Source organism: Hevea brasiliensis, chromosome 6 (assembly GCF_030052815.1).
Source record: "Hevea brasiliensis isolate MT/VB/25A 57/8 chromosome 6, ASM3005281v1, whole genome shotgun sequence".
NCBI classification, from domain to species: domain Eukaryota; kingdom Viridiplantae; phylum Streptophyta; class Magnoliopsida; order Malpighiales; family Euphorbiaceae; genus Hevea; species Hevea brasiliensis.
In genome coordinates, this window is record NC_079498.1 from 22404408 (window position 1) to 22419787 (window position 15380).

At 41.2% G+C, this 15380-nt stretch overlaps 1 protein-coding gene across 1 annotated transcript; it reads left to right on the plus strand.

Moving 5' to 3' along the window:
* The first annotated feature begins 3077 nt into the window (after positions 1-3077).
* On the plus strand, positions 3078-4043 carry LOC131180608 (uncharacterized). The gene has a single exon (XM_058147955.1). It carries the CDS (start codon positions 3078-3080, stop codon positions 4041-4043), a length of 966 nt encoding a protein of 321 aa, XP_058003938.1.
* The last annotated feature ends 11337 nt before the right edge of the window (positions 4044-15380 follow it).

The following is a 15380-nucleotide window of genomic DNA, read 5'->3' on the forward strand; positions in this document are numbered from 1 at the left end:
CTCCAAGCTCAGCTTTATTCCAACTTGGTTCCCGTTACTTTGAGTAAGTACTAGTCTTTTGGTTGTCAGCTTTCACCTCTGCAAGGTTTGTGGATTCCGGAGTCATTCCAGCCATTTCCTCAACTTCCCACAGGTAAATGTCTAAACTATTATTTTGTCGATACCCTGGTTTATTTTCTCCAGCTTTCTTTTGAAATTTCTTCTATATCTAGTTGCACTAAAATCTCAAAATAAATTGTCCAGGCCAATAGTTATTTCCTGTGTCTTCGTTTATTTCATTTGCAAATTTCATTTAGTTTTTATTTCCTTTAAGAGTAGACGTTCAATTCACAGGCAACTTGTAAATACTCAAAAGGACGTAGGCAGAAGTATTTCGATATGAGAGTTTTCAATCAAATAAAAATGACAAAAGGATAGGTGTAACAAAAGGTCGAATAGTAGGTCAAACAAATAAGTTATGAGGTCGGGCTACAAAACGAGCTCAGGTGATAACATAATAAAGCGAGAATCGAGATAGGATCGGATCCCCGACTAGTGATTAAAAGAGATCGGATATCGCCAATCAAAGAATTCTGATAAGGCAATCACATAGGAGATCGGTGAGAAGTTCAGTCTTGCATCCACTCTCTAGTTATAAGGCTCAGTGGGTCAGGAAAAGCTTGGCAGGGGTTTCTTGCACCCTCGTTCACTAGAATCTTTAGTTCATAGTTCTTATAAAATGCAATTCCATAACACATTAAGAGTTCGGGGGAGAGACCTTACCCGAGCTCGGTTTAATTTATAAAAAAAAACCATAATATATTAAGAGGTCGGGGGAGAGTTCTTACCCGGTTCTCAACCAAAATCTTAATAAAATATGTGGAGATCGGAGGAGAGTTCTTATCTGAGATCCTTCACTTAAAACTTTAAACCGAATACTTTAAGAGATCGGGGGAGAGTTCTTACTCGATTCTCATCCAAAATCTTAGTAAAATATGTGGAGAACGGAGGAGAGTTCTTATCCTTGATCCTTCACTCAAACTTTAAGTAGAATACTTTAAGAGATCGAAAGAGAGTTCTTACTCGATTCTCAACCAAAATTTTAATAAAATATGTGGAGATCAGAGGAGAGTTCTTATCTGAGATCCTTCACTCAAACTTTAAACAGAATACTTTAAGAGAACGGGGGAGAGTTCTTGCTCGATTCTCAATCAAAAATCTTAATAAAATATGTGAAGATCGAAGGAGAGTTCTTATCCGAAATCTCCCGCTCAAACTCTTAACAAAATACATCAAAGGATCGGGAGAAATTTCTTACCCGGATTCTCTTAACTAAAATAAAAATTAAAATATCACAACTTCAATATACAAATCCCTAAATAAAAGTCCGCTACACGACTCCTACTCACTAAGGGTCATCTCAAGTACTAGTGTTCTTGGGCAGTCCTGAATAGTGAAATATCAAATATTCCTTTTATCCATACGAAGGACTAACATCGTCACTCCAACACCCCCCCCCCCCACAATTACCAAATATAATTTATGAAGAGCATAAAGTTAAATCTGCTTACCCTCATTGAGGGACGAGATGGGATGCCTAATACCTTCCCCACCTGTATACGGACCCCAAACCTAGAATCTCTATTTTCGAAGTGGTTTCTTTTTAATTTACCTTTACAAATGGTTTTTTTTTTTAATTTCTCTCAAAATTAAAATGGCGACTCCTCACTTTTCCCACTTCGGTGAGAACTCGTCCAGGTGACCACAAAAACCCTTACGACAGCTTGGTGACTCCACTGGGGATTTGTTTTTAACCCTAGTTTAGAGGTCCAAAAATAGATTTAATTTTATGCTCATATAAATTAAAACTGTAATTAGGGGGTTTAACTTGCAAAATTTGAAAGTCTTGATATATTAATTATTATTATTCTTTCTAATCATTTTGCTTACTTTGGTTTTCTTATTTCCCACAGTAATTTCCATCTAAAACTCCCTCCGTACAGGGAAGAGGTAAATATGTCCCTTCACACACTGATCACTTACATAATGTCCTCACACACTTCAGCCCTATACCCAGACTTTCTTACCCTTTTAGGAAATAGGAGGGAGTCATGTAGCAGTACCCATGGGTTTTACCCCGTTAGTATCCGTGAAGGCTTATGCTCAGATTGAAACTTATTCCATCTACTGTGATACTCGTGGAATTTTCCTGTTAGTATCGTGGTGGTGGAATGGGGCTCTACTGTTTACAGTAGGGACAATTTGGGAACCTGTGGCTTTTAGAAAATTAGACCTTGAGCTAAACTATCACAGTAGCTCAAAGCCGTAGCGAACTACCTTATAAGATAAAACTATTCAATTAGATAGGACTTACCCGGTACTAGGGCTCTCCCTATTTTAGGACAAAAGGGACATACTTGCTTTTACCTTTCTCTGTTTGTATTTTTAAATTTTTTTTATAAAGGGTAATTTTGAATCATACTGTTAGAATGATCTAAACACCTTCCTACTTTTATAGGTGTATGGATATTACCACACCAGCAGTATAATTCAAAATTACCTGAATTTATTCTGCTAACAAATTTTCTCCACAGAAGTTGTGAATTGGAATCTACAAAGGGTAAAACAGAAACTTTAATATGGCATCCTCGAGTCAGTCAACAGAAGGAGTTCCAAGGCAAGAAAGGAATGCTAGACAATGGTCCGAACAACTTCATAGTTCAGAATCCCCATAGATTGATGACATAGGGGCAGATATCGGCCCATTATCTCCATTCGATCCAAGCAAGTTTGAGGTTAGAACGACCGGTCTTGAGGATCTATCCAGCAGTTAGAAATCACTTCCCGATCATGTCAAGGCAAAGTTTGAGGAAAAGTATGGAAGGATTGTAACCTTGATACAGGTTAGAATACAAGTTCCGGCATTAAAGGCCATGCTATCAACTTGGAATCCCAAGTATGGGGTGTTCTCCTTCAACAACATAGATACAACTCCCACTATAGAAGAATATCAAGCGCTGCTAGAAATCCCTTATGTGGTGCAGAATCGGATCTACCTACACCTTGAGCATAGACAAACTTGGAAATGGTTCGCGCATATGCTTGGAATTCCTGTAGAGGAAGCAAAAGCAAAAGAAACCATCAAGGGAAGCACACATGGGTGGTATTGGACTTACATCAAGACATATTTGGATCTGTACATTCAAAACAGGCAATGGGAACAGGTTTCGTTGACACTAACTTTGGGGATTTACGGCCTGATCTTATTTCCCAGACCTTTGAGAGTCATAACTCACAGTGTCACAGAGATGTTTTGGGTAGTAAAGAAGCAAAACGTTAATCCAATACCTACAATCCTTGCAGAGACCCTTTTGACCCTAACCTATTGCCGACAACAAGGTAAGGGAACCATCAAGTGCTATTTCCAATTGCTACATCTTTGGATCCTCAGCCACATATGTCCTTTGGAAACTAAGGGATTAACTTGGTATCCCAACCAGCCGCTCATTGAAAAAATGACTAGATTGACAATAAGTCCAAAGAATGAACTGCAATGGCAAGAGCAGATTCTAAGCTTCAACAGTCACAACTACTACTGGAGGAAGTTATGGTCTGTGGGTCAGCCTATTTTGTCCAGTACAGGGGACAATCATTTGGTACCTTTGATCGGATTGACCGGATATACAAGTTACATCCCAGCTTTGGTAATAAGGCAATTCGGTTCAACCCAGCTTGCACCCAATGTTGAAGTACTTCATCAAGCTCATTTCTTTCATGAACCCGGCAAAGAGGAAGAACTGAAATCATTTCGCAAGTCCTGGGAAAAGGTTACCATGATTGAACGGTCACCTAAAGGGCTAAGTACCATGGAAGATTACCTCAGATGGAGGGCAAGCAGAGATCAGGGATACCCAATTTTCGAACCTGCCAAACCAAAGTGCAACACACCCCATCGGGAAGTGCTTTCAAAAGAAGTTAATGTCAAGTTGGTCAGCTCTCTACAGAGTTCGAATGCCAAGAACCAGCGACTACAAGAACGGATAAGGCAGTTCAAAGATCGATAGGAAATCCTGAAAAAGGAGGTGAAAAGGCTCAAGGAAGAAATGACTATAGAAAAGGTGAAATTTGAGGAACAAGAAACACGGTGTGAAAAAGAAAAGATCTCCCTCCAAGGTGCAATAAGAGAGGCAGGAGTTCGGAATGGAAAGTTGCAAGAGAAAATGGAATACCAGGAGATACTCATGGAGGAGTATAAATAAGAAAGAAAAAAGAAGAAGCTTGAACTAAAGGAGCAGGCACAACTTATCAATGATATTTTGAAAGAGTGTGCTAAAGAAAGAAAAGAAAAAGAAAGGCAAGCAACCCTTCATCAAGAGCTGAGAGAAAATGTTGACTAGCTAGAAAGAATGATAGCCCAAGGGAAACAAGAGCTCATGCCAGAATCTGAATATGCCTTGAGGACATTCAACCTCGCCAGACAAGAAGAAAGACTCTATGAGTATCTCAAAAAAATGTCATTGTATTTTAAAGAGTCTCCTTGAGCCTAGGTAATTGTAAAGAATGCTATGTATGAACTGTTTGATTAATGAATCACTTTGGACCATTGTTTAGCTAAATATGAATGAATAGTATAACTCCCATAGGAACTATCCTCGCTAGGGTTGTATGAAAAGATGAATGTGCCATATGGACAAGTATCATAGACACGCATTCAATCCAGTCATTCACCGTCGGACTATCGAGCGATGCCATGATAAAGTTGACACAATTATCTTTCTGCGGACTCCATTTTTGGAGGTTATAGGCCACCGTATCCTTTGTCCAGTTAGGATCCCTAACTCTAATAGAATTTCAAACTGATTTAAAATTATTTCCCACAGGAAATCAATATTGCTCCAAGCAAAGCAAGCCTGACCAAGCAAGCAGTTCAACCAAAATGAATGTACTTAACAAGGTCTCGAACAAAGAAGATAATGGAAGATTTGGAATAAGTCCAAAACCTATAGGGACAAGTTTCCGAATTGAGAGACCAAGTCTCAGAGCTCATGAAACTGATAAAGGAGATATCCCAAAATAGACCGGCATCAGAACCAAATTTGCCACTACCTCCCCCACTCCCTATAATGGTTGATTCCCATCAAGCTTTAACCTCTTTCACTTTTCAACCTCCTATCCCCCTAGACTCGATTCAGCCACCATATCCTAGGTGGTATGACGCTAGTGCCCAATGTGAATATCATAGCAGGGCACTCGGGCACTCAACTGACAATTGTGGAGCTCTCAGGGGAAGAGTACGTGCCCTCATCAGAAATGGGTGGCTAAAGATTAAAGGAAATGGCTCTCTTCCCAATGTCACTTCAAACCTATTGCCCAATCATGGAATAGGCAATGGTGTAAATATGATAGAGCCTTCAGATGAAAGGTCAATTATGGAGGTAGATCAGCTAATTCCTCATTTCGAGAGGATTTTTGCAAAGGCAGTAAGAGAGGGTTACCTCTGCCCTCAGACATCGGGGTCAGAAAGTGATACGGGATGCCCCTACCATGGAGGAGCAGCTGATTATGAGCTACGCAATTGTGAGGGATTCCGGCAAGAAGTTCGGAGAGTGTTGTCCCTCAAAGTTTTGAGATGTCAACGGAGATCAAAGATGGAGGGTGAAGTAAATACAGCCAGGTTCGACCGAGATGTCTCCACCCCTAATCCAAGATTAATCTTCTCTGCTCCCAACACACAAACACCACCAATAATAGTCACCCGAACCCCTCCTCAACTCCCAGTCACAAACACCCATGTAGTGCCTTGGAACTATAATCTCTAAGTCTTTACTCAGGAGGCATCCAGCAGCACTTCAACTCCTAGCCTCAACCATACCCACGCTCAACCCATCACTCCTCCCAAACCATGCTTTGCTCCTCACGAGCATTTTGAAATGACCTACACTGGACCCTCCAACGATACTTCTCCCTAACCAAACCCAACCAGCAACTCCTCTCCACCAGATCAAGAAGTAGAATTTATAACCAGAAGTGGGAGATGTTATGGGAATAATGAGGCTGAAAAGAAGAAGGGGAAAGTAAAAATGGGAGAGCCACAAGAAAGGACAGAGGAGAAGGCTGTGAGGGTTGAGAAAGAGGAGCCTACTGAATAAAAAGAAGAGGAAGAATTGCTACTACAAATAATGAAGCAGAGTGAGTATGACATCATTGAGCAACTGAGAAAGACGCCTGCTCGGATTTCATTACTGTCGCTAATCTTAAGCTCGGAAGTGCATCGCCAAGCCTTGCAAAAGATTCTGGACCAGGCCTTTGTGAACCCTGATATCACACCGAGGCAATTTGAGAAAATAGTTGGGCAAATTCAGGCATCCAGTTTTGTTACTTTCTCGGAAGATGAGATAGATCCGGCTGGCTTGAAGCACACCAAAGCCCTACATGTGACGGTTAAATGCAAAGGGTGCATAGTTGCCAAAGTCTTGATAGACAACGGATTGGCCCTCAATGTCTTGCCTAATGCCACCTTGGCAAGACTACTCGTTGATCCTTCAGCCATCTGCCAAAGTGCCATAGTGGTAAGAGCCTTTGATGGTACTAAAAGAGAGGTGCGGACATCGATTGGCCACTATAGATTGGGGCATGCACCTTCAACGTCACTTTCCAAATGATGGACATCGAGCCTACTTACACCATGCTATTGGGGAGACCCTGGATGCATTCGGCAAATGCGATGCCTTTAACTTTGCACCAAAGGATCAAGTACATTATGGGCGAAAAAATCATCACAGTGAGAGGGGAAGAAGCCATGCTAGTCACTAAGCCTTAATCGGTTCCCTATGTGAAAACAATTAAAAGGTCCTTGGAAAGCTCCTTCCAAGCACTCGAGCTACAAGGAACTCCCCCGAGAGATGAAAGGGCTACAGCTATGGTTGCAAAGGTAATGTTCAAAAGTGACTATGAGAAGGGCAAGGGATTGGTTGCTGCGTTACAAGGAATTGTTGAACCCGCACCGGCTATTCAGAAGATCGGCCACTTCGGACTGGGATATGAGGAAGATGCTCTCATGGATGGAGATTCTGAATGAGGAACATGCTCTGGGATCAACGGTTTGACCGAAATGCTGTAAAAATGAAAGTTGTCCCAAAAATCATGGATGTCTTCACCAAACCGGTCATCGAGAATCCAGAAGAAAGTGAAGAATCTCCTGAATAACCATCCATTGATGTCATATAGCTGGACTCCCTGTCTGAGGTACTGAACTCACCAATTGCTGAGGGGCGAAAATTGGATAATTGGGAAGCAGAAGACATTCCTGTGCTCAATCTCGAGTGAAGTACATTTTGTTATCAACACTTGATCATTTTGTCCATGGTGACAAGTGTAATGCTGTAAATGGACCCTTTTTTATGATAAATAGATTAATGAATTAATAGCACGTTTTGCATCCAATTCTCTTTTCCTTTAAAATCCATTCTTTTAATATACTCCACTTTTATTTCCTCAGGACTATTGACCAATTCGCGTCTAATAATTCAATTGACTTAGAAGTTCCTTATGTTAATTGTGAAACTCCCGTAACTGCCATTACTTCAAGTGATTCTGAAGAAGAACTTATAGGAGAAAGGGGTGAAAAAGATGAGCCTTCCCTAGTGCCTTGCAGGGATGAAACACACACCATAAATCTAGGCACTGAAGAAATGAAAAGGGAACTTAAGGTTGTGGAAAGTGGAGAGTTAGAGAGTATGGTCAGCTTGCTCAAAGAATTCCTGGATATATTCTCATGGAGCTATGATGATATGCCTGGATTGGATCCTCAAATAGTAACTCACAAGATCCCTCTGATTCCTGGGACAACTCCAGTGAAGCAGAAGTTGAGAAGAATGAATCCCGACACACTACTCAAAGTTATGGATGAGGTCAAAAAGTAGTATGATGCTGGATTCCTGGAAGTGGTTAAATACCCTCAGTGGATAGCTAACATTGTCCCAGTAATGAAGAAGGACGGAAGAGTCAGGGTGTGTGTTGATTATAGGGATCTCAACAAGGCGAGCTTGAAGGATGATTTCCCTCTCCCTCACATAGATGTGCTGGTAGATAACGCTGCAGGATTGGGTAGATGTTCATACATTGATAAGGCATCCGGGTATAACCAAATGCCCATGGATGAAGAAGACAAAGATAAGACTGCTTTTATCACTCAGTGGGGGGTATTTTGTTATCGGGTCATGCCATTTGGATTAAAGAATGCTGGAGCTACCTATCAACACGCTATGGTTACATTATTCTATGACATTATAAACAAGGAAGTGGAGGTGTATGTGGATGACATGATTATCAAGTCTAGAGAGGGAGAAAGTCATGTACAAGTGTTGAGAAAGGTATTCGAAAGGCTCAGGAAGTACTAACTGAAACTGAACCCAGCTAAGTGTGTGATTGGGGCTAGATCTGGTAAGCTATTGAGATTCATAGTAAGTGAATAGGGAATAAAAGTGGATCCAAACAAAGTTCGAGCCATTCAAGAAATGCCATCCCCAAAGACAGAAAGGGAAGTGCAAAGTTTCCTGGGAAAACTGAACTATATCTCGAGATTCATTTCCAATCTCACTACTAAAGCTGAACCCATTTTTAAGCTACTCAGGAAGAATAACACTGCTCGGTGGGATCAAGTTTGTCAAGAGGCTTTTGAAAAGATTAAACAGTATTTGTCAAACCCGCCAATATTGGTTCCTCCAGTGATGGGAAGGCCGCTGATTTTGTACATGGCAGTTCAGTAGAGTTCAATGGGGTGCGTTCTGGGGTAGCACGATGACACAGGATGAAAAGAAAGAGCCATTTACTATTTAAGCAAGAAATTCAATGATTGCAAGTCGAGATACTCATTCCTAGAGAAAACCTGTTGCGCTTTGGTGTGGACGGCAAATCGACTCAAGCATTACATGTTGAATCACAAAACATGGCTGATTTCCAGAATGGACCCGATCAAATATGTATTTGAAAGCCCGTTCGTGCCTGGGAGGATAGCAAAATGGCAGGTCATACTCTCTCAATATGACATTGTCTACATGACAAGAAAGGTAGTAAAGGGGAGCGTTATTGCTGATCTCCTAGCAGAGAACCCGATCCAAGATTATGAACCCTTGGATTTCGAATTCCCTGATGAGTATGTTAATGAGGTCAGCAGTGAGGATAAAGAATCGACTGATGTATGGGAAATGTATTTCGATGGAGCAGTTAACTTGTCCGGTAATGGGATTAGGGCAGTTTTGATATCCCCTGATGGAAAACACTTCCCAATAGCCATCAAGTTAAGGTTCGACTGCACCAACAATGTTGCGAAGTATGAAGCCTGTGTGATGGGTTTACAAGCTGCCATCGAAATGAAGGTTAGAAAGTTGGAGGTGTACAGAGATTCGGCCTTGATCATTTATCAGGTCAAAGGGGAATGGCAAACTAAAGACCCAAAACTGATCCCATATCAAAAGTACCTCTTGGAATTGATCAAGAAATTCAAAGAGATTTCCTTCACCCACCTCAACCATGATAAGAACCAGTTCGCCGATGCCTTAGCCACTCTAGCTGTCATGACTCAGATGGAAGAGGGGCAAATAACACAGGAGTTACAAATCAAAGCAAGGAGTGAGCCGGCATACTGCTTCATGATCGAAGAAGAAACTGATGGCAAACCCTAGTATCATGATATCCAGGTCTACATCAAAACCAGGGAATATCCTCTCGGGGCAAGCAGAAATGAGAGAAGAATAATCAGGAGATTAGCATTGAAATACTTCCCCAGTGGTGAAATTTTGTACAAAAGGAGCTCCAATGGCAAATTATTGAGATGCGTGGATGCAAAAGAAGCAAGGAGGATCCTTTTTGAGACTCATGAGGGGAATTGCACAACTCACGCTAATGGGCATATGATGGCCAAGCAAATCATGAGACGGGATACTTCTGAACCACTTTGGAAAAAGACTACATCGAGTACTTTCGAAAGTGTCATAAGTGTCAAATCTATGCTGATCCGATAAATGTCCCACCTCATTAGTTGTTTAATCTTATCTCACCTTGGCCTTTCACAATGTGGGGCATCGATGTGATTGGTCCTATTAATCCCAAGGCATTCAATGGGCACAGATTCATCTTGGTGGCTATTGACTACTTTTCTAAATGGGTTGAGGCAACGTCATATGCACATATCACGTAGAACACATTCCTCAAATTTCTCAAGAATAATGTCATCTGCCGATACAGCCTCCCCAGCGAAATTATCATAGATAATGCTAAGAATTTGAACGGTCCAAAGATCCGAAATTTATGTGATCAGTACAAAATCCAGCATCTCAATTCTTCACCATACTGTCCTCAGATGAACGGAGCGGTGGAAGCCGCTAATAAAAACGTCAAGAGGATAATAAGGAAAATGACCATCACTTATAGAGATTAGCATGATATGCTTCCCTTTGCCCTTCATGCTTAATGGACCTCCGTAAGGACATCGACTGGGGCAACCTCATACTCATTGGTTTATGGAATGGAGGCTATTTTACCTATAGAAGTGGAAATTCCCTCCCTGAGAATTCTGAAAGAGTCGGGAATTGATGAGTCAGAATGGATTCAATCAAGGTTGGACCAACTAAATTTACTAGATGAGAAAAGACTAATAGCAGCATGTCATAGGCAATTGTACCAAAGGAGAATGGCTAGGGCATTTAATAAAGGTGTTCGCCCACGTGAATTCTAATCGGGAGATCTGGTTTTGAAAAAGATCCTCCCAAATCAAAATGATTCCAGGGGAAAATGGTCGCCAACTTATGAGGGATCCTATGTGGTTAAAAAGGCATTTTCTGGCAGTGCGCTGATCTTGACTCATATAGACAGCAAAGAATTCCCAAGACCCGTGAATGCAGATGCTGTCAAAAGGTATTATGCCTAAAAAAAAATGTGGGGGTGAAAACCCGAAAGGGAGCTCCTAGCAAAACATTCGAAAGAGGGCGAAAACCACCAAGGGCGCTTTCTGCAAAATGAGCAAAGGGTGAAAACCTGAAAGGCATCCTGAAAAAGCGAGCGAAAAAAATGATAAAAATAAAAAATAAAAATCTAGGGGTGAAAACCCAAAAGGGCGCCCCTAGAACCAGAAAATGGAAAAATAAGGAAGGGACCACGAGACCAGGAAAGGAAATAAGTCACTACAGCACGAACGTTCGTTAAAAGATTACTTGAAATAAGGGCAGTTAAGTGAGTTCAAAGTTAGCTACAAGGAATTTGTGAGATTTATCCTTGTACCCGTTTCCTTTGAAACAGTACCTTTGTTCTCAAGCCATAATAAAATTGCTCCTTCACTCTATTTTTCTTATCTACCCTTCATTTATGTGCTATTAAATCGTTAAAACTTTATTATAAGATCAGGATTTGAATATTGATAACTTCATGTACTATGCTATGAGATTTGCAGGGGACGAACGATGGCCGGGAGATTAAAAAAAAAAATATAGGAGTGAAAACTCGAAAGGAGGCTCCTAGCAAGATGTGTAAAGAAGAGCAAAAACCCGCAAGGGCCCTTTCTGCAGAATAAGTAAGGAGCCAAAACCTAGAGGGACACCCTGAAGAAGTGAGTAAAAAGAGGAAGTTGTAAACCAAGCCTTGGGACTCGTTCTGACTCTCTCCATTAATTATCTATCTTCGAAACTTTGTTGAGTACACTTTGACTGGAGGAACATCTTTTGTAAGGTCTACTTTGTAAGGACATTTTTAATTTTCTGTCATCAACCTTTGGTTCTCGATCCAAGTTGATTTTAATTTCCAGAATTTTAATTTCCTGTCATCAACCTTTGGTTCCTTGATCCAAGTTGATTTTAATTTCCAGCACTTTGATTTCTAGCCATCAACCTCTAGTTTCTTGCTCCAAGTTGCTTTTAATTTTCAGCATTTTAATTTCCTGCCATCAACCTTTGGTTCCTTGATCCAAGTTGATTTTAATTTTCAGCACTTTGATTTCCTGCCATCAACCTCTGGTTCCTTGATCCAAGTTGATTTTAATTTCCAGCACTTTGATTTCTAGTCATCAACCTCTAGTTCCTTGATCCAAGTTGATTTTAATTTTCAGTATTTTAATTTCCTGTCATCAACCTCTGGTTCCTTGATCCAAGTTGATTTTAATTTTTAGCACTTTGATTTTTTGTCATCAACCTCTGGTTCCTCGATCCACGTTAATTTTAATTTCTAGCATTTTAATTTCCTGTCATCAACCTCTGGTTCCTTGATCTAAGTTGATTTTAATTTTGAGCATTTTAAATTTCTGTCATCAACCTCTGGTTCCTTGATCCAAGTTGATTTTAATTTTCAGCATTTTAATTTCCTGCCATCAACCTCTGGTTCCTTGATCTAAGTTGATTTTAATTTTCGGCATTTTAAATTTTCTGCCATCAACCTCTGGTTCCTTGATCCAAGTTGATTTTAATTTTTGGCATTTTAAATTTCTGTCATCAACTTTTAGTTCCTTGATCCAAGTTGATTTTAATTTTCAGCATTTTAAATTTTTGTCATCAACCTCTGGTTCTTCGATCACAAGTTGATTTTACTTTTCATTATTTAATTTTCATCATTGATCTCTGGTTTTGATATCCCAATCGTCCAAAATATGGGTCTGAATCTTTACAGAATTCCTATATAAGAGAACTTCATTCTCTTTAATAGAAATTATGTAAAGAGGGGCAGCTGTAGACACCATATTTTGGCTGACCTTCGAAGTCAAGGAACTTTTAAACTTTTCATTTTATTATCCGCTCTCAACTGATGTCCTTCGATCATAAATGGCTTTTCTGAGCTCACTAATTGCTCGACTATGAAATAAATTGATCTCATGCTTAAGTTAATTATTTTCTGATCTCTTATTAGAGGGGGTTCGAATCAATGTTGGGTCTCCGGACCATCCAGTCTTGCCTACTAATGCTCCTAGATCTCTCTATACAAATATTGTAAAACTTTGTCCGACTAATGAGGTGATCAGGCTTCTTGTTTGAAGACCCCAGATTTTCCTTAAAACAAAGTTAAGGTTGTTATCTAGTCTAATGATGATTCCTATCTTAAAAGTTTAAGTCAATGTCAAGTCTTTTCAATTCTAATATTCCAAAGTTTTACCCGGGGTTTGGTTATGGCTTAGTCTAATCTCATGCTCGCGCATAATGTTTTTTCCAATCTCTTATGCTCTGATTAATGGTTGCTTTCAAGTTTAATACTTAAATACATTCAATCAATTAAGTACTCAGACAAATTGGACGCTTTCCGATCTCATCAAAGAAATTAAACAAAAAGGGATTTCTATTCATTTTAAAGTAAAACATATATAAGTCATTCAGCAGGTGGATCACCCCCAACCTGCTCCCTAGGTACATCATCCACTCTCTGACTCTCTCTCTCTCTCTCTCTCTCTCTCTCTTCGGCTCCTCGTCGCTCTCCTTTTTGACCTCTAGAATGAGCTGGTTCATCCAAGAGAAGTCCTCCTCGGGATAACGCTTCCTCAGCTCAGCCAGGAGATCATTATGGGCGTTCACATATGCCCTAACCTCTTTCGTTGTGCTTTTTTCTTACTTGGCCTGGAGCTCTTCATCCTTGGCTCGGAGCTCCTCCTCCTTTGCCCAAAGTTCCTCATCGAAATGAGTGAGATCGGCAGATCGACCAGCCTAGGAGTCTTTAAGTTCTCACTCCACCTCCGCTATCCTCTCTTCGTAATGCTTCATCTGATCTTCCATTCTGATGAAGTAGTCATTAGCAGAGGAGAGTTGAGCTTGTGCAGCTGAGGCATCCTGGACCGCCTTAAGAATCTCTCTCCTTAAGGCATGGGCTTTCTCTCGGATAACATGTTGATTGGCAAAAGCCTCCAAGCCCAAGCTCATTGTCTGAGTTAGAATATCATCGATGCTCTCCTCTGCCAATCTGTTCTGATCTTTTTGGAAGAAAATAGAGGCGCCCATGACTTTGGCTAACCCGGGGTTCCCTCGGGTGGAATGATTCCTTTTTAGTGATTGGATCAGGAGTTAAGCGCCCCGAGAAAGTGTCCTGACAGTAGGACCAGAAGAGTCCTCTTCCACATTGGAAGAGATCGGAGGAGGCGAGGGAGGTGGAAGTTCGATCTGCTAAGGAGGAGGAACAACGACCTCTACTTCTGGGATCGCCTGCTCTAAGGTCGGGGAGGAGAGCTCGGCACCTCTACCAATTCACGCTAAGGAGTCTGAGCAGCAGTAATGGTGGCCTCCTTCATCGCCCGCGACTTTCGAAAGACCTCCCTCTTTCGCTTACGGCTCTCCTTAGAAGTGTCGCCACCTGCCATACCTGTAAAAAGGATGAAGTCAGTGAGTTCGCTAAGATTCAGAGGCTAGAGATATGGATTGTACTAGGGCCAAGGTCAGAGAATTGAAGCTCGTAGTCTTCGTTGGTGATCAGCCGCATAATCCAATACTTCAGTTCGGCCATAACAGCGTTTAAGCACGAGAATTTTTGGGTGGACACCTGAGATTTTAACTCTCTCACCATGGCGTCTTCGTCCTTATTTAAGGTGATCTTCTTCGGAATCGGAGCGACCAGGTGTTGCCAACTCCGTGGGATACCCTCAAAGCCGTTTGGAATCTTGCTCCTCAATATAAAAAAATGGTCCTTCCAATTCTTCAATGAAAAAGGGAGATCGGTAAAGAGTGAGCAGTTCGCCTAAGCCTGAAAGAACCAGAACTCGTCATCCTTCCTTCAGGCAAGCCTATGTAGCTCGATAAAGACTTTAGCCATGGGTTCCAGTCCCTTAGCTCGGCAGAGGCCCCGGAAAGCTATTAAAGTCCACCAGGAGTTCGGATGCACTTGAGCTACTGAGACGTTGTGGAACTTTAGGATGGCTTTGTAAAACTTGTCCAAAGGAAAACGGAGTCTGGCCTTCAGTTGTTCTTCGTATACTATGAGGAGATCGCCTTCATCAAAGAAGTGATCAGCTCGAAGGTCGCCATGGCACTTGATCAGCTCAAAAGAGTCGATCCGCAGATTGTACTCTTGGCTTACAGATTGAAGATCAGTCTCTCTCAGGACCGAAGGTAATTCATCCACTGGCAGGTTTTCTCTTCTAGAAGACACTCCTCGCTTCGGTTTGGCAGCCGGACTAGTAATCGAAACGATGGCTGTACTGGGGAGTCCTCTTGGCCCTGTCACATCGCCTTCTTTTGAGGTCCACAAAATATGGATGGAAGGTGGGCTCGCAGCTCTTTGACCCTCAGCGCCACTCATTTTCAGGAAAACAAAAGAAATTAACCAAGAAACGAATCAAAATCCTTACCAGAATGTGATCGGTGCCTGAAAAACTTGAAAAAATGAGAGAAAACGCTAGGATTGCTAGAGAGGTTCTAAAAATGACATAAGGAAATGACTGACGT

Coding starts and splice junctions, on each gene's coding strand:
- LOC131180608 (XM_058147955.1), top strand. CDS start 3,078: ATGCTTGGAATTCCTGTAGAGGAAGCAAAAGCAAAAGAAACCATCAAG.